This window comes from Carettochelys insculpta, chromosome 32, assembly GCF_033958435.1.
Source record: "Carettochelys insculpta isolate YL-2023 chromosome 32, ASM3395843v1, whole genome shotgun sequence".
Lineage (NCBI taxonomy): Eukaryota > Metazoa > Chordata > Testudines > Carettochelyidae > Carettochelys > Carettochelys insculpta.
Window position 1 is genome coordinate 4,746,107 of NC_134168.1, and position 21,774 is coordinate 4,767,880.

Genomic DNA, 21,774 nt, shown 5'->3' on the forward strand with positions numbered 1-21,774 from the left:
AGGGGTCACTTGTTCCTGGGGGTTGGGCTCTCGGCCCCTCCACCTTCTGGGACCGACTCCAACAGATTCCCAGGAGTAACCCCTCCTCGGGTGTGACACCCCCTCTCGAGAACCACGACCGCAGTTGCTTGGGTTCGGCCGCAGGCCCCTCCGCCTTGGGGAACTGCACCTCACTGCCCTTCAGCACACCTGGATCTCGCAGGCCCCACTTCTTCCAGGGCCCCGGTCACTTACTGCTGGATGCTCCATCCTCGGGGTGCAGAACATCCCACTCCTGACACCAGTGTGATGGGGTTCTGGGGTCCCCCAAGCTCTGCACCCTGTCTGCAGGCAGGAGAGTCTTTCACTCAGCAGGAGAACAGCAGGTTTATTAGCCGACAGGACACAGCATTATACAGAGGAGTCAGTACAGCAGGTAGAGACAGCCAGTTTCATCCATGTTGAGGAGAGGAGGCCCCGAGGGGCCCCCAGAGCTGGGGCCTGGCCCCCTCCTTTGTCTCTCTCTCTCTCCCAGCCCAGACTAACTGCTTCCAACTCCCAGTTCCAATTCAAACCCCTCAGGCTCCACCTCCTCCTTTGTCTGCAGTACAAAGGTGTTACCTGGTCGTCAAGGTTACCCTCAGCAGGAGCCCCACACCCTCTGTGAGCCACTCACACACACACACAGGTATCCCCCACTTCATCACAGCCCCCTACCCCGGTAACCAGTGAAGGGGGCAGAACTTAGGCTCCCCCTCTCCTCCCCACACAATCCAACTCTTTGCAGCAAAGATTATTTTATTTCAAGGTAGAGAATATAGAGATTTTTTCTGTCATCAAAAACAACAGTCAAAAGGCAGAGAAATGTTAAATACAGGAATCGGGGGTGTGGGAAATCGCTCAGACAAAACCACCCCCCAACACCACCGCCCCTAAGCGGGGTGGCTGCTCTGGCCCCAGTAGAACAGCAGCGGAGGGTGGGGGAGAAAAAGAAGTCAGCCAAACTGATTAAGATAGACACTGCTCTTCTGGAGGTGAAGTCCTACAGGCGGAACACACTGTCACTGAAATGAAACCACCTGCACGACGATAGGTGAACATACAGGCGGACCTGTTACCCTCGAAGACACAGCCCCACAAGCTGGAGCCGGCAGGGGAAGGAAGACCAGCAGTGTGGGTGATACAGGCACACTGGTTTATAATGCGAAGTCAACTCCCTCACAGGATGAATGACAGAGGGGGTGAGATGGGTAACAACAAGACTCCAGCAATGAGATTGGGTGAAAACTTACAGGCAAACTGAGCAAAGAAATCCCCCCTCATTTGAGAGGAGTGACATATGTACAGGTGAACCAAAATGACTACCGGATTCAAACTCCCCACCACTGCGCTTGGTGAAAGAACAGGCAAAATGGTTCAACAGCTGGACAAAAATCCGCCTACAGTCACAGCAGCTGAGCACGGTTATCCTGTCAGCGTGGTGGCTGAAAAACCTACAGGCGAAGTGGTTAACAGGGACAACTGCCATCGGCAAAGGGAGAATAAATACAGGCGAGCAACAAGATCCAAAAACCTACAGGCCAACGGTATAAGAACAAGACTGACCCCCTTTCCATGGCAACAACAATTACAGGCGAATCTGCCTCAACTCTGTGAAGAACAGCGAAACACCCAGGAGGAGCTGGTTCAAAATGAGAACGACAATGCACATAATTCGGTGACACAACCGAATCACAACATGAGTGGGTGTCTTCCTACAACCGCACTGCAAACACAGACTGACCTCCTCCGAGTGATGGGGTGCTGCGGTATCCGTTCAAACGACGCTCTGAATCTGCTCTTTCATTGAAGGAGGAGAATCCAACAGGCGCTAAAACTCCTCCACAAGGGGAACGTTACAGGCAAACGGTGACCAGAGAGTACTTGGATCCCCCGTTGATAGCAGTGCGGAGGGGAAAAACACAAGCAGAACAGACTCAAAACTACAGTCCCTCCTGTGATAGTGCAGGATACAGGCGGCTGCAGCTCAATCCTCTGCCCCCAACGGCCCCCCGAGATGAGAATAATCCGGAGGATCTGGGGGCCCCAGAGCTGGCCATCTGGAGATGGATCCGGTCAGCCAATGGTAGGAGAACAGGCGGAAGCGGTGTGACTGTCCTCGCTGGGGGGATCACCTGACCGAGGAGGGGCGAGAAGACACCATGAGAGCTATTCTCAGCAAAACGCCCCACCCTGCCCCACCCCACCCCACTCACCTCACGCAGAGCTGAGGGCCCCACTGATTCGGGCGCTGGCGTCAGGGGGCAGGGCCTGCAGGGCTGCCTGGAACTCTAGGGGGCAGCGGGCGCACAGATGCCGCAGAAGGGACAGCAGAGACGCCTGTGCATCTGGGGGTCAGCCGGGGGGTGTTTGTCAAAGAGGAGCAGACCCCTCCAATGCAGGGGAAGGCGAAGGGGGATCCCCAGCCCCCTCCCTATGGGGCACCCCCCAACTTACCTGCTGGCAGCTGCTCGGTCCCTAAGACGACGCTGCTGACCCGCACCACCTCCCCCAGCTGCTGTAGCACCTGGTTGGGGGGTAGCAACAGGTGTGTGAGCCCCAGATACCCCCACCCTGTCACCCCCAAATACACCCCACAGATACAGGCGGCCCCAGGTCCAACCCCCAACTCCCTTATTCCAGGGGACTTAACCCTTATACTTCGCACTCCTTTCTTCCAAAGCCCCAGCTCAGCCCCCCTCCCTGCCCTCCAGCCCCCCGAGGCGGTACCTGCTGGGGGTCGTGTTCGTACAGGAAACTGATACAGCGGAAAACTGTTTTATTCTCCTCGAAATCCTCCGTGAGGGGCAGGGAGCGGAGCAGGGCTGGGAACACCTGGGGGTTGGGAAGGCAGGAGACCCACAGTCAGCTGCGACCTACATCTAGAGGGAAGACTTTACCCACCCACTTCCTCCCCAGCCAGTGCCCCCCAGAGGACAGCCCCGTGCCCCACTCCCTACCCGCCAAGCCAGCTGGTACCCTTCCCCGCCCCACATCCGGCACCCCCTAGAGGAGAACGCCAGCCAGCCAGCCCCCTAGATGGGACATTCCCAGCCCCATCCCCTGCCCCCAAACCCGCTCACCTGGCCGAGAGGCAGGGCCTGGGGCTGGCTGAGAATCATGCGTGCGACAGCCCCACAGACGTTGTCCCGGACTCGGGCGTTGGGCTCCTGGGCGCTGCCCCCAGCCAGCAGGGCCAGGACCTTGGGGTACTGTCTGGGGCCAGGGTCAAGGAAAAGGGGGCTGGGGGTCCCACGCGCCCCACAGGTCCAGCCAGCCCCCTGCAGCTCCCAACCCGGCCACCCAGATGTCACCCCTCGCCGTGGGTCAGGCTATGGGAACGGCCCCCACAACGGGGCATCAGAAAATCCGTGAGCCTCCACTGTGAGTCAGTTATAAGAGCAGACCCCCAGTGTAGGTCAGGCAGCCTCCCCAGCCCCTCCTGCTGTGGGTCGGATTTTAGAAGCAGCTCCCCCACCCAATTCCACTGCTATGGGTCAAGCAGCCCCCATCCCCCTTGTGGGTCAAGCTGTGGAAGTAGTGCCCCATAGCGCTATGGGTCAGGCTATGGAAACAGCCCTTCCGCTATGTCTCACGCACCCCTCACCCCACTCCCTCAGCCTAGGCTGGTTGGGGTCAGGCTATGAGCAGAGCCCCACGGCGCTGTGGGTCAGGATACGGGAGCAGGACATCCCCGCCATGCTCGGCCAGCACGCCCAGTGCGAAGACGCCGTTGCTGCGCACCTCGGGGTCGGGGTCCCGGGCGGCCCCCAGGAAGGGGGGCAGGAGCCGGGGTACGAAGGGGGCCGTGGCCCGGCCCAGCCCCACCACCGCCTCCGCCAGCGTCCCCACGGCAAAGGAGCGCTCTGCCACTGAGCAGCTAGGCTTCTGGGGGGGGGGGGGGGGGGGAGAGGCAGGGGAGAACGGAGGTTGGGTGACGGGGGGCCCGGATGCCTGGGTCCCTGGGGGGGGGGGGGGGGGGGGGGGCGGTGAAGAACCGGCCCAGATGCCTGGGTCGGGGGTGGGGGTGGGGGTGGGGGGAGGAGAACCAGTCTGGACGCCGGGGGGGGGGGGGGGGGGGGGCGGGAGGAGAACCAGCCCGGACGCCTGGGTCCCGGGGGGCGGGGGAGAACCGGCCCGGACGCCTGGGGGTGGGGCGGAGAACTGGCCCGGACGCCTGGGTCCCCCGGGGGTGGGGCGGAGAACCGGCCCGGACGCCTGGGTCCCCCGGTGGGGGCGGCTGGGGGACGGGACAACTCACCAGCTTGTTAAGCAGCAGAGGCAGGAAGCCGGCGAAATACGGGGCGAAGGCGTCGCCCCCCGCAGCCACGGCCAGGGCGGGGAGGGCCTCCCCCGCGTACTCCAGCAGCATGGCGTCCTGCTCTGCCTGGGGGGGGAGTGGGGTGAGCTCCCCTGCGCCCCCAACCCCCCCACTCCCCACCTGCCCCCGGCCCGGCGCCCACCTGCTCCTCGTCATCCTCGTCTTCCTCCTCCAGGCCCTCGTCCTGGCAGGCTGTCTGCGGGGAGAGGGGCCGTCAGTCCCAGGGCCCCCTGAATTGGGGGCTGGCCCCACTCGCCTCTTTCTGTGCCCCGAGCCCCCCGTACACCACTCCTCCGACCAGTGGCGTCCCCGCCCGCGAGCTGCCCCGGCAGCGCCCGTCGGCAGGAACGGAGCCGCCCCCCAGCCGGTACCTTCCGCTCCAGCACAGCCCGCAGGGTCCCGGCCAGCTCCTCCAGCCGCCCCGGCTCGCGTAGCGCCTCCTGCCGGCAGGCGCCCAGCACCACGCCCAGCGCCTCCAGCACCGCCATGGCCACCGGCCGCTCCCGCTCCTGCCGCACGCCCTGCGCCATGGCCGGCAGCGCCAGCCCCAGCAGCCGCCGCAGCGCTGGGGGAGAGACCGGCTGGGCTGCGAGCGTCCCCCGGGGGTGCCCTGCCCCCCTCCCATCCCCCCCCCAGGGCTGCGAGCTTCCCCCAGGGGTGCCCCGGCCCGGTCCCTCTCCTCCCTCCCACCCCCCACCCCGGGGCTGCGAGCTTCCTCCAGGGGTGCCCCAGTCTCCCCTCCCCTGCCTTCCCACCCCTCTCCCCCGCCCCCCGGGCTGTCTGGGCCTGGCTCCTCCCTCCCCTCCTCACCCCCCAGGCTGTGAGCTTCCCCCAGCGGTGCCCCCTCTCACCGGCGGCGTGGGGCTCGGAGGGGTCCCGCTCGCAGACCCGCTGCAGCGCCACGCAGAACTGGCCCAGGGCTTCGTAGGCGGCTTTGCGGACGCTCGGGTGGGGGAACTGGGGAGACACAAAGAGGGGCGAGTGGAGGGGGGGGGCGGCCAAGAGAGGGTTAACCCTGCCCCCCCCCGCCCCGGGGCCCCCCCCCCGTACCTCCAGCAGGCGGCAGACCTCAGGCAGGCAGCTCTCCAGGTAGGGCAGGAAGGCGACGCTGGGAGGGACAGACGGACAGACAGGCGCTGGGAGGGACAGACGGACAGACGGGCAAGTCGCGCCCCCCCCCGCCCCCGGCCGCCCTGCCCCCCCCCCGTACCTGGCGTTGGCGGCGATCTCCCCCAGCGCCGCACAGGCGGCGTCCTTCTCCTCCACGAAGGCGCTGCCCACGCTCAGCCTGGGGGGCGCGGGGGTTAAGGGGGCGCGGCCCCCCGACTGTGCCACAGCCCCCAGCTCTGGACCCCAGAGCTCAGCCCCCCAACACCCTCCGGCTCTGACCCCCAGCCCCCCCGGCCCCAGTCTGTGCCCCCGGACCCCAAAGCTCAGCCCCCCCCACACCCTCCGGCTCTGACCCCCAGCCCCTCCAACACCCCCCGGCCCCAGTCTGTGCCCCCAGACCCCAAAGCTCAGCCCCCCCACACCCTCCGGCTCTGACCCCCAGCCCCTCAACACCCCCTGGCCCCAGTCTGTGCCCCCAGACCCCAGAGCTCAGCCCCCCAACACCCTCCGGCTCTGACCCCCAGCCCCTCCAACACCCCCTGGCCCCAGTCTGTGCCCCCGGACCCCAAAGCTCAGCCCCCCCACACCCTCTGGCTACAGCCCCCCGGCTTTGCCCCCCAGCCCCAGTCTGTGCCCCCAGAGCACAGCCCCCCCCAACGGCCCCCAGCCACAGCCCCCCCCAGTCCCAGTCTGTGCCCCTGGCCCCCAGAGCACTGCCCCCCCCAGCTCCCGCCCACCACAGCCAAGCCCTCCCCACCCGAACTCCTCCTCCTCGTCGGTGTCGTCCTCCAGCTCGTCCAGATCTTCGTCCCCCTCCACCTCGGCCTCCTCCTCCTCCTCCTCCTCGAACAGCAGGAAGGAGCTGCTATCCTCGGGGGGCGGCTGGGGGGACAAGGGGTCACAGCCCAGTGGCACTGGGGGGCCTGCCTGTGCCCCAACTGGCCCGCCCCGGGCACCGCCAGGGGAAGCTCACAGCTCCACGACCCTCCCCCCCACGGCACTGCCAGGGTACACTCGAAACCCCACGAACACCCCCTCCCAGGGCACCGCCGGGGGAAGCTCGCACCCCCCGACCCCGGGGCACCGCCGGGGGAAGCTCGCAGCGCCCCGACCCCAGGGCACCGCCGGGGGAAGCTCGCACCCCCCGACCCCGGGGCACCGCCAGGGGAAGCTCGCAGCGCCCCGACCCCCCCACCCCACCCCAGGCACCGCCGGGGGAAGCTCGCAGCCCCCCGCCCCGCCCCCCCCCCCGACCCCGGGGCACCCGCCGGGGGAAGCTCGCAGCCCCCCGACCCGCCCCCCCCCCGACCCCGGGGCAACCGCCGGGGGAAGCTCGCAGCCCCACGACCCGCCCCCCCCCCCAACCCCAGGGCACCGCCGGGGGAAGCTCGCAGCCCCACGACCCGCCCCCCCCCGACCCCGGGACACCGCCGGGGGAAGCTCGCAGCGCCCCGACCCCAGGGCACCGCTGGGGGAAGCTCGCAGCCCCCTGACCCCCCCCACCCCACCCCACCCCAGGCACTGCCGGGGGAAGCTCGCAGCCCCACAACCTCCCCCCCCCCGGACCCCAGGGCACCGCCGGGGGAAGCTCGCAGCCCCCCGACCCCAGGGCACCGCCGGGGGAAGCTCGCAGCCCCCTGACCCCCCCACCCCACCCCAGGCACCGCCGGGGGAAGCTCGCAGCCCCACAACCTCCCCCACCCCAGGCACCGCCGGGGGAAGCTCGCAGCCCCACAACCTCCCCCACCCCAGGCACCGCCGGGGGAAGCTCGCAGCCCCACAACCTCCCCCACCCCAGGCACCGCCGGGGGAAGCTCGCAGCCCCACAACCTCCCCCACCCCAGGCACCGCCGGGGGAAGCTCGCAGCCCCACGCTCGGTGCTCACCACGAGGCCCTCAGTGGACTTGAGGGAGCACAGCAGCAAAGTGACGATCTGGGGCAGGTGGGGGGCTAGGCCGTCCCCCAGGACGCAGGAGAGGGCGGCGAAGAGGCTGTACCTGGGGGGGCAGAGTCAGAAGTGGGGGGGCCAGGGCCAGGGCCAGGGAGGGGGGCCCGGCTGATGGGGAGGGGGCCGATGGCAGGGGGGCAGGAAGGGGAGATATGGGGGGAGCAGAGGCAGGGCTAAGCGATGGCCGGGGGGCCGCGGGGGGAGGAAGGGGGGCGGGGCTAAGCGATGGCCGGGGGGCCGGGGCTAAGCGATGGCCGGGGGGCCGCGGGGGGACTCACGCGCAGCGCCGCAGGTCGGGGTCCTCACAGCCCTCGGCCAGGGCCAGCCCCAGCTGGCAGCTCTCCTCTGCCAGCCCCGGCCCCGCCTCGGCACCCAGCGCCCGCACCAGCACCGCCAGCGTCTCTGAGGGGGGGGTGGGGGGGCTAGGAGCCGGCCAATCCCATGCCGGCTCCTGCCCAGGCCTCGCCCTCCCCACCACACCCTCCCCCTTTTCCCCCCACCTCAGGGCGGAGCCAGGCGCCTGCCAATCCCGGGCACCCAGGCCCCGCCCCTTCCCTGAGGCCCCGCCCCCACACCCTCCCCTCTTTCCCCTGCCTCAGGGCGGAGCCAGGCGCCTGCCAATCCCGGGCACCCAGGCCCCGCCCCTGCCCTGGGGCCCCGCCCCCACACCCTCCCCCCTTTCCCCTGCCTCAGGGCGGAGCCAGGCACCTGACAATCCCAGGCACCCAGGCCCCGCCCCTTCCCTGGGGCCCCGCCCCCACACCCTCCCCTTTCCCTGGAGAGCACAGCCACAATCGTGCCAATCACACAGGCCCAAGCGTCTAAGGCCCGCCCCCTTACCCTCCCTCCCTTTATACTGGACAGGGGGCTGGGCTAGGAACCCGCCAATCCCCAGGCTCAAGCCCCGCCCCTCCCTCCCCCCTGCCCCGGCCACTCACCCACAGCCTGGCACTGCAGGGGGCGCTGCTCCTGGGGGGCGCCGGGGGGCAGGAAGTGGTGCAGTTGCTCCAGGATGGGGGGCAGGTAGGGCCCCAGGGCGCGCTCGGCGGCCGAGGCTGCGAGGGAGGGGGCGGGGTCAGCGGGGGGCGGAGGGGGCGGAGCTCGGCGGGGCTGGGGGGGGTGTCACTCACCGATGGCCCCCAGGGCACTGATGGCCAACTCCTTGGGGCGGGGCCCCCCTGGGGCGCGCAGGGTCCCCAGCGCCTGCTCCACCAGCGCCGGCAGGAACAGCTCCACCCGGGGCCCTGCCGGGACAGGTCAGTGCCCGGACGCCGGGGTCCCACGTGTGGAGGGGGGAGGGGCCCATCCTGGACGCCGGTGGCCCACAGGGAGTGGGGGTGGGGCCGTCCCGGATGCCGGGGGCCTGTGGGGGGGCCCCATCCCAGATGCTGGGGGCCTATAGTGGAAGTGGAGGGGGGCCCGTCCTGGACGCCGGGGTCCTGCAGTGGGATTGGGGGGGGGGGCCGTCCCGGATGCCGGGGTCCTGCAGTGGGATTGGAGGGTGGGGGGGGGGGCCATCCCGGACGCCGGGGTCCTGCAGTGGGAATGGGGGGGGGGGCAGAGGGGATGGGGGGCCGTCCCGGACGCCGGGGTCCTGCAGTGGGAACGGGGGGGGGGCAGAGGGGATGGGGGGCCGTCCCGGACGCCGGGGTCCTCACCGAGGCTCTCCACGAAGTTCTCCAGGGCGTAGTAGGCCTTGGCCAGGTGCCCCCCCTGCGCCGGCTCCACCCCCCGCAGGTAGGACAGCAGGAGTGGCAGCACCTCCCCCGCAAAGGCCGCCATGTCGCGCTGGGGTGGGGGGGGCCAGAGTCAGCCGAGGGCCCCCCATCCGCCTCTGGGGGGCCCCCCCTCCCCTCCCCCCGAGCCCGCCCCTGACCTGCATGTGCTCCGAGAACTGCCCCAGCGCGAAGAGGGCGGCGCTGCGCACGACCAGGCTGTCCTCCGCCAGCGCCCGGCAGATCACCCCCAGCAGGGCCTGCAGGTGCCTGGGGAGGGGGCGGCAGGGGGCTGGTCAGGGGACCCCGAGCCGGCCCCTCCCCCGCCCAGCGCGTGTCCTATGCCCCGTACCGCCGCCAGGGGCGAGTCGCCGGGGCGCGCCCCACCTGGTGCGGATGTGATCCCCGCAGCCCTCGGCCAGCACGGCCACGACCATGAGCCCGGCCTTGCGCTCGTAGGGCCGGGGGCTCTGCAGGGCCGGCTCCAGGTACGGCATCTGGGGGCGGAGGAGGCGGTTACCCTGACGCAGGCCCCGCCCCCACACAGTGCCATCCGCCCAATCCTGTCCCAGCCTCCGCCCTTAGGCCCCACCCCCCACTGGCCCCACCCCCAGGCCTCCCCACCACAGGCCCCGCCCCCCCATAGCCCCACCCCAACCCAGCACCATCCACCCAATCCTGCCACAGCCTCCGCCCGCCCTCAGGCCCCACCCCGACCCCATCCTGCCACTGGCCCCGCCCCCAGGCCTCCCTACCACACACTCTGCCTGAGCTGGCCCCGCCCATCCAGCTGCAAGCCCCGCCCCCAGCCAGCCCAGCCCCGCCCCAGGCGCTCACCAGCTGGGGGAAGAGTTTCTCGGGAGGCAGGTGCAAAGCCAGCATGTCGATCACCTGGGGGCCGGGGGGACATGGGTGAGGGGGGCTGCAGGCCCGGCAGGGGCAGGGTGGTGGCGGCGCCGGGGGAGGGGCTCACCTGGGCAGCCGCGTGCTTGGGGGTCTGCGCGTCGCCCCCCTCCAGCAGCTCCTCCTCCTCCTGGTCCTCCGCGTCCAGCTGTCCCGGGGGCGGCTCCGCGCTCAGGATGGGGAACAGGGCGGCCAGCAGCGGGGGCAGCAGCCGCTGCTTCAGCACCACCTGGGGGGCAGAGCCTGAGCCCCGCACGGCCCCCCCACAGCCAGCCCAGCCTGAGCCCTGGACCGGCCCCCCCCCCCGATCCTGGCCTGAGCCCCTGAACCCAGCGTGAGCCCCAGACAGCCCCCCGCGAACCCAGCCTGGCCTCCGAACCCCAAAACCAGCCCAGCCTGAACCCTGGCCCCCCCAAATCCCAGCCTGACCTCTGAACCCCAAAACCCAGCCTAGCCTGAGCCCTGGACCGGCCCCCCCCCCCCGATCCTGGCCTGGCCCCCCCCCGATCCTGGCCTGAGCCCCTGAACCCAGCATGAGCCCCAGACAGCCCCCCGCGAACCCAGCCTGGCCTCCGAACCCCAAAACCAGCCCAGCCTGAACCCTGGCCCCCCCAAATCCCAGCCTGACCTCTGAACCCCAAAACCCAGCCTAGCCTGAGCCCTGGACCGGGCCCGCCCCCCGATCCCAGCCAGAGCCCCTGAACCCGGCCCAGTCCTGAGCCCCTAAACCCAGCGTGAGCCCCAGACAGCCCCCCGCGAACCCAGCCTGGCCTCCAATCCCCAAAACCAGCCCAGCCTGAACCCTGGCCCCTCCAAATCCCAGCCTGACCTCTGAACCCCAAAACCCAGCCTAGCCTGAGCCCTGGACCAGCCCCCCCAATCCTGGCCTGAGCCCCAGACAGCCCCCCGCAAACCCAGCCTGGATTCTGAACCTCAAAACCAACCCAGCCTGAACCCTGGCTCCCCGAAATCCCAGCCTAACCTCTGAACCCAAAAACCCAGCCTAGCCTAAGCCCTGGGATAGCCCCGCAATCCAGCCTGGCCTCCGAGCCCCGAAACCCACCCCAGCCCTGAACCCCGAAACCAGCCCAGCCTGAGCCCTGGTCCCCCAGATCCCAGACTGACCTCTGAACCCCTAAACTCAGCTCGAGTCCCAGCCCCAGCCCCCCAAACACAGCCTGGTCTCTGGACCCTTAAACCCAGCCCAGCCTGAGCCATGGCCCCCCCAAATCCCAGCGCTGCCCGGGGACAGACCCTGATTCCCAGTCTCTCCAAAATCCAGGCTTAGATCCTGAACCTCTTAACTCCCAGCCCCCCCAACGCCCCCCTCCACCAGCCTGGCCCCCCAGCGGCCCCCTACCTTGCCCCGCAGTTTGATGAGAAAGCAGAGAGTGGTGAGAGCCTTCACCCGCAGGTCGTCACCCAGCGCCTGGTTCGACGCCACCTGGGGGGAGCCGACACCGTGGGCGATGCCTGGGTCCCCCGCGGGAGGGGAGAGAGGGGGAAGCTCCCCTCGGACACCTGAGTCACGTTGGGGGTGGGAGAGGGGGACGCCCAGACCCCACTGGGGGGAGGAGGGGGGGATGGGTCCCGCCGGGGTGGGGAGAGAGGGGGAAGCTCCCCTCAGACACCTGCATCACGTTGGGGGCGGGAGAGGGGGAAAGGGGGACGCCCAGACCCCACTGGGGGGAGGAGGGGGGGATGGGGGCCGCCCGGACGCCTGGGTCCCGCTGGGGGCGGGGAGAAGCTCTGCCCGGACGCCTGGGTCCCGCCGGGGGCGGGGAGAAGCTCTGCCCGGACGCCTGGGTCCCGCCGGGGGCGGGGAGAAGCTCTGCCCGGACGCCTGGGTCCCGCCGGGGGCGGGGAGAAGCTCTGCCCGGACGCCTGGGTCCCGCCGGGGGCGGGGAGAAGCTCTGCCCGGACGCCTGGGTCCCGCCGGGGGCGGGGAGAAGCTCTGCCCGGACGCCTGGGTCCCGCCGGGGGCGGGGAGAAGGGGGCCGCCCGGCCACCTGGGTCCTGGCTCACCTCAAGGCAGAAGGCGACGACGTCGGAGAGGTGCGGGACGATGACGGAGACCTCGCTCTCCATCAGCTCGTCCAACACCTCCATGGCCTCGCTGGCGTGTGCCTGGCGGGGGGGGATGCGACCAGGTGAAGGGCCCAGCGCCCCCACATGGCGCCAGGTCGGCGTTCAGCCTCGCGCCGAGGACACTCCCCCGCCTCCCGTCACCGCAGCCCTGCCTCGCGTCGAGCCCTGCCAACGACTGGCCACACACACGCTCGGGCGTGCGCCCCGCCCCACCCGTCAGACAGGCACACGCCAAGCACACGCCAAGAACACGCCTCGGCACAGCCACACACCCCCAGCCCCTCACCTCGTTGGCAGGGATCAGCTCCCGGAGAGCAGAGATGATCTTTGGGACTAGCGAGCGAGCGAGCGTCTGGGGGCAGAGAGAGCCTGGCTGAGGGGGCCCCTGCGGTTTGGGCGGGGGGGGAGTGGGGCAGGGCCAGGGTCTGGGGACATTGGGGGAGACAAAGACAAGGCCCAGGAGACTATGGCACAGAAAAGTCCAAGGGACGTGGGATATGGGGGGTGGAAATGGTGGGGAGACCAGCGGGATCGTTGGGGGGGGATCAGTGGGGTCTGAGGTGCTTGGGGGGGGTCGGGGAGATCCAGGGGGCTCATGGGGGACTGAGGACACTAGAAGGGGGATTGGTGAGGTCCTGGGGGCTCACGGGGGGGGTGAGGGCGCTGGGGGGTGGCCGGGGAGGTCCTGGGGGCTCACGGGGGGGTGAGGTCCTGGGGGGGGGCCGGGGAGGTCCTGGGGGCTCACGGGGGGGGTCGGGGAGGGCGCTGGGGGGATCCGGGGGGCTCACCAGGTGGTCGGAGCCCAGCCCGGCGGCCATGGCGCTCAGCCCCCGCAGGCTGTAGTAGAGGGCCCCCGGCTGGCCGCGCCGGCCCAGCACCGAGTGGAAGAGCCGGAGCAACGCCGGGTACTGGGGGGCGAAGGCCTCGGGGGTCACATCCAGCGCCGAGCTCAGCACCAGCAGCGAGACCTGCGGGGCGGGGGAGGGGGAGACGAACCCTCTGGTCAGAGCCCCCCCTCCCCCGTCCACCCCACCAAACCACGCCCCCAACTGCCTCCAGGCCCCACCCATCCAGCTCCAGGCCCCGCCCATCCTCTGCAAAGCCCCCCTCCCAATCGCTCACCTCAAGGCCCCGCCCCCAACCGCCATGGCCCCGCCCCCTGGCCCCGCCCATACCTGGCAGCGCTGGGGGTCGGGGCCGCGCGCCCCCTGCTGGACGAGCTGCAGGAGCTGGGGCCAGCGCTCCGGCCCCCTCCTGGCGCAGCAGCAGGGCAGCCAGCTGGGCCAGCGCCACCGAGACCTGGTGCCTGGCGGGAGAAACGCGGCTGCCAGCGGCGGGGCCACCGGGGGGCAGGAGGGACAGGGAATGGGGGGGGAGATGCAGGCAGTGGGGGGCTGGGGGGGCGCAGGGGATCAGGGAGAAGCTACTGGGGGGGGAAGGGGATCAGGAGGGAGGCCGGGGGGGGGGTGGAGATGCAGGCCGGGGGACGCAGTGGGGTGGCAGGGAGAGGATCGGGGGGAAGCCACCGGGGGGCAACGGAGGTCGGGGGACAGGCCGGGGGTGGGTGAGAGGCGCAGGCCAGGGGGAAGGGGATCGGGGGAAGCCACCGGGGGGCAACGGAGGTCAAAGGGACAGGCCCGGGGGGGGGGGGTGAGAGGCGCAGGCCGGGGGGGGAAGGGGATCGGGGGAAGCTGCTGGGGGCAACGGAGGTCAAAGGGACAGGCCCGGGGGGGGGTGAGAGATGCAGGCCGGGGGGGGCAGGGGATCGGAGGAAGCTGCTGGGGGCGACGGGGGTCAGGAGGGCAGGCCCGGGGGTGGGGGGGGCGAGAGACACAGGCCGGGGGGGGCAGGGGATCGGAGGAAGCTGCCGGGGGTGATGGGGGTCAGGCCCGGCGGGGGGGGGGGGTGAGAGATGCAGGCTGGGGGGGGAGGGGATCGGGGGAAGCTGCCAGGGGCGATGGGGGTCAGGAGGGCAGGCCTGGCGGGGGGGGGCGAGAGACACAGGCCGGGGGGGGCAGGGGATCGGGGGAAGCTGCCGGGGGCGATGGGGGTCAGGAGGGCAGGCCCGGCGGGGGGGGGGGGGTGAGAGATGCAGGCCGGGGGGGGCAGGGGATCGGGGGAAGCTGCCAGGGGCGATGGGGGTCAGGAGGGCAGGCCCGGCGGGGGGGGGGGGGCGAGAGACACAGGCCGGGGGGGGCAGGGGATCGGGGGAAGCTGCCAGGGGCGATGGGGGTCAGGAGGGCAGGCCCGGCGGGGGGGGGGGGCGAGAGACACAGGCCGGGGGGGGCAGGGGATCGGGGGAAGCTGCCGGGGGCGATGGGGGTCAGGAGGGCAGGCCCGGGGGAGGGGGGGGGCGACAGACACAGGCTGGGGGGGGAAGGGGATCGGGGGAAGCTGCCGGGGGCGATGGGGGTCAGGAGGGCAGGCCCGGGGGGGTGAGAGACGCAGGCCGGGGGGGGGGAGGGGATCGGGGGAAGCTGCCGGGGGCGATGGGGGTCAGGAGGGCAGGCCCGGGGGGGGGGTGAGAGACGCAGGCCGGGGGGGGGCAGGGGATCGGGGGAAGCTGCGGGGGGCGATGGGGGTCAGGAGGGCAGGCCCGGTGGGGGGGGTGAGAGATGCAGGCCGGGGGGGGGCAAGCTGCTGGGGGCGATGGGGGTCAGGAGGGCAGGCCCAGGGGGGTGAGAGACGCAGGCCGGGGGGGGGGCAGGGGATCGGGGGAAGCTGCTGGGGGCGATGGGGGTCAGGAGGGCAGGCCCGGCGGGGGGGGGTGAGAGACACAGGCCGGGGGGGGCAGGGGATCGGGGGAAGCTGCCGGGGGCGATGGGGGTCAGGAGGGCAGGCCCGGGGGAGGGGGGGGCGACAGACACAGGCTGGGGGGGGAAGGGGATTGGGGGAAGCTGCCGGGGGCGATGGGGGTCAGGAGGGCAGGCCCGGGGGGGTGAGAGACGCAGGCCGGGGGGGGGAGGGGATCGGGGGAAGCTGCCGGGGGCGATGGGGGTCAGGAGGGCAGGCCCGGGGGGGTGAGAGATGCAGGCCGGGGGGGGGCAGGGGATCGGGGAAGCTGCCGGGGGCGACGGGGGTCAGGAGGGCAGGCCCGGGGGGGTGAGAGATGCAGGCCGGGGGGGGAGGGGATCGGGGGAAGCTGCCGGGGGCGATGGGGGTCAGGAGGGCAGGCCCAGGGGGGGTGAGAGACGCAGGCTGGGGGGGGAGGGGATCGGGGGAAGCTGACGGGGGCGATGGGGGTCAGGAGGGCAGGCCCGGGGGGGGTGAGAGACGCAGGCTGGGGGGGCAGGGGATCGGGGGAAGCTGCCGGGGGCGATGGGGGTCAGGAGGGCAGGCCCGGGGGGGGGGGCGCGAGAGACTCAGGCGGGGGGGGACAGGGGATCGGGGGAAGCTGCCGGGGGCGATGGGGGTCAGGAGGGCAGGCCCGGGGGGGGGGGGGTGAGAGACGCAGGCCGGGGGGGGGCAGGGGATCGGGGGAAGCTGCCGGGGGCGACGGGGGTCAGGAGGGCAGGCCCGGGGGGTGGGGGGGTGAGAGACGCAGGCCGGGGGGGGGCAGGGGATCGGGGGAAGCTGCCGGGGGCGATGGGGGTCAGGAGGGCAGGCCCGGGGGGGTGAGAGACACAGGCCGGGGGGGGGGCAGGGGATCGGGGGAAGCTGCCGGGGGCGATGGGGGTCAGGAGGGCAGGCCCGGGGGGGGGGGGGGTGAGAGACACAGGCTGGGGGGGGCAGGGGATCGGGGGAAGCTGCCGGGGGCGATGGGGGTCAGGAGGGCAGGCCCGGGGGGGGGGGTGAGAGACACAGGCTGGGGGTGGAGGGGATCAGGGGAAGCTGCTGGGGGCGATGGGGGTCAGGAGGGCAGGCCCGGGGGGGGGGGGGGGGGTGAGAGACGCAGGCCGGGGGGGGGCAGGGGATCGGGGGAAGCTGCCGGGGGCGATGGGGGTCAGGAGGGCAGGCCCGGGGGGGGGGGGGTGAGAGACACAGGCTGGGGGGGGCAGGGGATCGGGGGAAGCTGCTGGGGGCGATGGGGGTCAGGAGGGCAGGCCTGGCGGGGGGGGTGAGAGACGCAGGCCGGGGGGGGGCAGGGGATCGGGGGAAGCTGCCGGGGGCGATGGGGGTCAGGAGGGCAGGCCCGGCGGGGGGGGTGAGAGATGCAGGCTGGGGGGGGCAGGGGATCGGGGGAAGCTGCCGGGGGCGATGGGGGTCAGGAGGGCAGGCCCGGGGGGGTGAGAGATGCAGGCTGGGGGGCAGGGGATTGGGGGAAGCTGCTGGGGGCGATGGGGGTCAGGAGGGCAGGCCTGGCGGGGGGGGTGAGAGACACAGGCCGGGGGGGGGGCAGGGGATCGGGGAAGCTGCTGGGGGCGATGGGGTCAGGAGGGCAGGCCCGGCGGGGGGGGTGAGAGATGCAGGCTGGGGGGGCAGGGGATCGGGGGAAGCTGCTGGGGGCGATGGGGGTCAGGAGGGCAGGCCTGGCGGGGGGGGTGAGAGACACAGGCCGGGGGGGGGCAGGGGATCGGGGGAAGCTGCTGGGGCGATGGGGGTCAGGAGGGCAGGCCCGGCGGGGGGGGTGAGAGATGCAGGCTGGGGGGGCAGGGGATCGGGGGAAGCTGCTGGGGGCGACGGGGGTCAGGAAGGCAGGCCCGGGGGGGGCAGGGGATCGGGGGAAGCTGCCGGGGGCGATGGGGGTCAGGAGGGCAGGCCCGGGGGGGGCGAGAGACGCAGGCCGGGGGGGGGAGGGGATCGGGGGAAGCTGCCGGGGGCGATGGGGGTCAGGAGGGCAGGCCCGGCGGGGGGGGTGAGAGACGCAGGCCGGGGGGGGGAGGGGATCGGGGGAAGCTGCCGGGGGCGATGGGGGTCAGGAGGGCAGGCCCGGCGGGGGGGGTGAGAGACGCAGGCCGGGGGGGGGAGGGGATCGGGGGAAGCTGCCGGGGGCGATGGGGGTCAGGAGGGCAGGCCCGGCGGGGGGGGGTGAGAGACACAGGCCGGGGGGGGCAGGGGATCGGGGGAAGCTGCCGGGGGCGATGGGGGTCAGGAGGGCAGGCCCGGGGGAGGGGGGGGCGACAGACACAGGCTGGGGGGGGAAGGGGATTGGGGAAGCTGCCGGGGGCGATGGGGGTCAGGAGGGCAGGCCCGGGGGGGTGAGAGACGCAGGCCGGGGGGGGAGGGGATCGGGGGAAGCTGCCGGGGGCGATGGGGGTCAGGAGGGCAGGCCCGGGGGGGTGAGAGATGCAGGCCGGGGGGGGGCAGGGGATCGGGGGAAGCTGCCGGGGGCGATGGGGGTCAGGAGGGCAGGCCCGGGGGGGTGAGAGACGCAGGCTGGGGGGGCAGGGGATCGGGGGAAGCTGCCGGGGGCGATGGGGGTCAGGAGGGCAGGCCCGGGGGGGGTGAGAGACGCAGGCTGGGGGGGCAGGGGATCGGGGGAAGCTGCCGGGGGCGATGGGGGTCAGGAGGGCAGGCCCGGGGGGGGGGGCGCGAGAGACTCAGGCGGGGGGGGACAGGGGATCGGGGGAAGCTGCCGGGGGCGATGGGGGTCAGGAGGGCAGGCCCGGGGGGGGGGGGGTGAGAGACGCAGGCCGGGGGGGGGCAGGGGATCGGGGGAAGCTGCCGGGGGCGACGGGGGTCAGGAGGGCAGGCCCGGGGGGTGGGGGGGTGAGAGACGCAGGCGGCCGGGGGGGGGCAGGGGATCGGGGGAAGCTGCCGGGGGCGATGGGGGTCAGGAGGGCAGGCCCGGGGGGGTGAGAGACACAGGCCGGGGGGGGGCAGGGGATCGGGGGAAGCTGCCGGGGGCGATGGGGGTCAGGAGGGCAGGCCCGGGGGGGGGGGGTGAGAGACACAGGCTGGGGGGGGCAGGGGATCGGGGGAAGCTGCTGGGGGCGATGGGGGTCAGGAGGGCAGGCCTGGCGGGGGGGGTGAGAGACGCAGGCCGGGGGGGGGCAGGGGATCGGGGGAAGCTGCCGGGGGCGATGGGGGTCAGGAGGGCAGGCCCGGGGGGGTGAGAGATGCAGGCTGGGGGGGCAGGGGATTGGGGGAAGCTGCTGGGGGCGATGGGGGTCAGGAGGGCAGGCCTGGCGGGGGGGGTGAGAGACACAGGCCGGGGGGGGGGCAGGGGATCGGGGGAAGCTGCTGGGGGCGATGGGGGTCAGGAGGGCAGGCCCGGCGGGGGGGGTGAGAGATGCAGGCTGGGGGGCAGGGGATCGGGGGAAGCTGCTGGGGGCGATGGGGGTCAGGAGGGCAGGCCCGAGGGGGTGAGAGACGCAGGCCGGGGGGGGGGCAGGGGATCGGGGAAGCTGCCGGGGGCGATGGGGGTCAGGAGGGCAGGCCCGGGGGGGTGAGAGACGCAGGCCGGGGGGGGCAGGGGATCGGGGGAAGCTGCCGGGGGCGATGGGGGTCAGGAGGGCAGGCCCAGGGGGGTGAGAGACGCAGCCCGGGGGGGGGGGCAGGGGATCGGGGGAAGCTGCCGGGGGCGATGGGGGTCAGGAGGGCAGGCCCGGGGGGGGAGGGGATCGGGGGAAGCTGCCGGGGGCGATGGGGGTCAGGAGGGCAGGCCCGGGGGGGGAGAGACGCAGGCCGGGGGGGGGGGCAGGGGATCGGGGGAAGCTGCGGGGGCGATGGGGGTCAGGAGGGCAGGCCCGGGGGGGGGGGGGTGAGAGATGCAGGCAGGGGGGGAGGGGATCGGGGGAAGCTGCCGGGGGCGATGGGGGTCAGGAGGGCAGGCCCAGGGGCGCGAGAGACGCAGGCCGGGGGGGGCAGGGGATCGGGGAAGCTGCCGGGGGCGATGGGGGTCAGGAGGGCAGGCCCGGCGGGGGGGGGCGAGAGACGCAGGCCGGGGGGGGCAGGGGATCAGGGGAAGCTGCCGGGGGCGATGGGGGTCAGGAGGGCAGGCCCGGGGGGGGGGGGGCGAGAGACACAGGCAGGGGGGGTGGGCAGGGGATCGGGGGAAGCTGCCGGGGGCGATGGGGTCAGGAGGGCAGGCCCAGGGGCGCGAGAGACACAGGCTGGGGGGGGAGGGGATCGGGGGAAGCTGCTGGGGGCGATGGGGGTCAGGAGGGCAGGCCCGGGCGGGGGGGGGCGAGAGACACAGGCTGGGGGGGGAGGGGATCGGAGGAAGCTGCCGGGGGCGATGGGGGTCAGGAGGGCAGGCCCGGGGGGGGGGGGGCGCGAGAGACACAGGCTGGGGGGGAGGGGATCGGAGGAAGCTGCCGGGGGCGATGGGGGTCAGGAGGGCAGGCCCAGGGGGGGGGGGGGGGTGAGAGACACAGGCTGGGGGGGGAGGGGATCGGGGGAAGCTGCTGGGGGCGATGGGGGTCAGGAGGGCAGGCCCGGGGGGGGGGGGCGAGAGACACAGGCTGGGGGGGGGCAGGGGATCGGGGGAAGCTGCTGGGGGCGATGGGGGTCAGGAGGGCAGGCCCAGGGGGGTGAGAGATGCAGGCCGGGGGGGGGGCAGGGGATCGGGGGAAGCTGCCGGGGGCGATGGGGGTCAGGAGGGCAGGCCCGGCGGGGGGGGGTGAGAGACGCAGGCCGGGGGGGCAGGGGATCGGGGGAAGCTGCCGGGGGCGATGGGGGTCAGGAGGGCAGGCCGGCGGGGGGGGGTGAGAGACGCAGGCCGGGGTGGGCAGGGGATCGGGGGAAGCTGCCGGGGGCGATGGGGGTCAGGAGGGCAGGCCCGGCGGGGGGGGGTGAGAGACGCAGGCCGGGGGGGGCAGGGGATCGGGGGAAGCTGCCGGGGGCGATGGGGGTCAGGAGGGCAGGCCCGGCGGGGGGGGCGCGAGAGACACAGGCTGGGGGGGGAGGGGATCGGGGGAAGCTGCCGGGGGCGATGGGGGTCAGGAGGGCAGGCCCGGCGGGGGGGGGTGAGAGACGCAGGCCGGGGGGGGGCAGGGTGATCGGGGGGAAGCTGCCGGGGGCGATGGGGGTCAGGAGGGCAGGCCCGGCGGGGGGGGTGAGAGACGCAGGCCGGGGGGGGGGCAGGGGATCGGGGGAAGCTGCCGGGGGCGATGGGGGTCAGGAGGGCAGGCCCGGCGGGGGGGGGCGCGAGAGACGCAGGCCGGGGGGGGGCAGGGGATCGGGGGAAGCTGCCGGGGGCGATGGGGGTCAGGAGGGCAGGCCCGGCGGGGGGGGGCGAGAGACGCAGGCCGGGGGGGGCAGGGGATCGGGGAAGCTGCCGGGGGCGATGGGGGTCAGGAGGGCAGGCCCGGCGGGGGGGGTGAGAGACGCAGGCTGGGGGGGGAGGGGATCGGGGGAAGCTGCCGGGGGCGATGGGGGTCAGGAGGGCAGGCCCGGCGGGGGCGCGAGAGACACAGGCCGGGGGGGCAGGGGATCGGGGAAGCTGCCGGGGGCGATGGGGGTCAGGAGGGCAGGCCCGGCGGGGGGGGTGAGAGACGCAGGCTGGGGGGGGAGGGGATCGGGGGAAGCTGCCGGGGGCGATGGGGGTCAGGAGGGCAGGCCCGGCGGGGGGGGTGAGAGACGCAGGCTGGGGGGGGAGGGGATCGGGGGAAGCTGCCGGGGGCGATGGGGGTCAGGAGGGCAGGCCGGGGGGGGGGGGCGCGAGAGACGCAGGCTGGGGGGGGAGGGGATCGGGGGAAGCTGCCGGGGGCGATGGGGGTCAGGAGGGCAGGCCCGGGGGGGGGGGCGCGAGAGACGCAGGCTGGGGGGGGAGGGGATCGGGGGAAGCTGCCGGGGGCGATGGGGGTCAGGAGGGCAGGCCCGGGGGGGGTGAGAGACGCAGGCCGGGGGGGGCAGGGGATCGGGGGAAGCTGCCGGGGGCGATGGGGGTCAGGAGGGCAGGCCCGGCGGGGGGGGGTGAGAGACGCAGGCTGGGGGGGAGGGGATCGGGGAAGCTGCCGGGGGCGATGGGGGTCAGGAGGGCAGGCCCGGCGGGGGGCGCGAGAGACACAGGCCGGGGGGGCAGGGGATCGGGGGAAGCTGCCGGGGGCGATGGGGGTCAGGAGGGCAGGCCCGGCGGGGGGGGTGAGAGACGCAGGCTGGGGGGGAGGGGATCGGGGAAGCTGCCGGGGCGATGGGGGTCAGGAGGGCAGGCCCGGCGGGGGGGGTGAGAGACGCAGGCTGGGGGGGGAGGGGATCGGGGGAAGCTGCCCGGGGGCGATGGGGGTCAGGAGGGCAGGCCCGGGGGGGGGGGCGCGAGAGACGCAGGCTGGGGGGGGAGGGGATCGGGGGAAGCTGCCGGGGGCGATGGGGGTCAGGAGGGCAGGCCCGGGGGGGGGGGGCGCGAGAGACGCAGGCTGGGGGGGGAGGGATCGGGGGAAGCTGCCGGGGGCGATGGGGGTCAGGAGGGCAGGCCCGGGGGGGGTGAGAGACGCAGGCCGGGGGGGCAGGGGATCGGGGGAAGCTGCCGGGGGCTCTGGGCCCCCAACACTCACTCAGGTTCCTGCTGCAGGGCTCCCAGCACCGAGCTCTTCAGCCTGGGGGCGAGAGAAGGGGTCAGGGGGGGCCCAGCCCAGCCCCGCGGAGGGGGCACCCAGCGCCCCAGCACCCACCTGTCCTGCTCGGCGGGAGGCAGCTTCCGCCAGTGCCTGGTGAGACGCCGGCGCAGGAGCACGGCCGCCAGCTGCCGGACCTGGGGGCAGAGAGAGACAGCGAGAGCCGGGGGGGGGACTCACCCGGGGGGCGGGGAGAGCCGGGGGGGCAGGGGGGAACTCACCCGGGCGGCAGG

At 73.3% G+C, this 21,774-nt stretch overlaps 1 protein-coding gene across 5 annotated transcripts; it reads right to left on the reverse strand.

The window, feature by feature from the left end:
- Positions 1 to 759: 759 nt before the first annotated feature.
- Positions 760 to 21,517, reverse strand: LOC142004776 (importin-4-like). Of its 5 annotated transcripts, none has more exons than XM_074982467.1 (28): positions 21,482 to 21,517; positions 13,280 to 13,410; positions 12,893 to 13,072; positions 12,391 to 12,456; positions 12,042 to 12,143; positions 11,377 to 11,460; positions 10,087 to 10,245; positions 9,951 to 10,004; positions 9,501 to 9,610; positions 9,275 to 9,383; positions 9,057 to 9,186; positions 8,529 to 8,642; positions 8,337 to 8,453; positions 7,677 to 7,800; positions 7,336 to 7,447; positions 6,207 to 6,331; positions 5,550 to 5,627; positions 5,390 to 5,447; positions 5,191 to 5,296; positions 4,711 to 4,904; positions 4,482 to 4,535; positions 4,280 to 4,405; positions 3,698 to 3,906; positions 3,102 to 3,234; positions 2,749 to 2,853; positions 2,476 to 2,545; positions 2,235 to 2,366; positions 760 to 2,153 (listed from the first exon to the last, which is right to left on the reverse strand). In XM_074982467.1, the coding sequence occupies exons 3-27, from the start codon at positions 12,920 to 12,922 to the stop codon at positions 2,236 to 2,238; spliced, it is 2,700 nt and encodes an 899-aa protein (XP_074838568.1). In that variant the 5' UTR covers positions 12,923 to 13,072; positions 13,280 to 13,410; positions 21,482 to 21,517; the 3' UTR covers positions 760 to 2,153; position 2,235. The 5 variants fall into 5 exon arrangements, with proteins under 5 accessions (XP_074838568.1, XP_074838567.1, XP_074838566.1 ...); XM_074982466.1 differs by having other exon boundaries at positions 12,851 to 13,072; XM_074982465.1 differs by lacking the exons at positions 12,893 to 13,072; positions 13,280 to 13,410 and having other exon boundaries at positions 21,482 to 21,510.
- Between the last annotated feature and the right edge of the window lie 257 nt (positions 21,518 to 21,774).

What these genes read in the sequence shown, in the direction of transcription:
- LOC142004776 (XM_074982466.1), bottom strand. Translation starts at nt 12,922, where the DNA reads ATGGCCGCCGGGCTGGGCTCCGACCACCTGGTGAGCCCCCCGGATCCC. An exon ending in CAGTGCCCTGGGGGCCATCG is followed by an intron (nt 8,454 to 8,528) that starts GTGAGTGACACC and finishes CCTCCCTCGCAG; the next exon opens with CCTCGGCCGCCGAGCGCGCC. An exon ending in GAGATCGCCGCCAACGCCAG is followed by an intron (nt 5,448 to 5,549) that starts GTACGGGGGGGG and finishes TGTCCCTCCCAG; the next exon opens with CGTCGCCTTCCTGCCCTACC.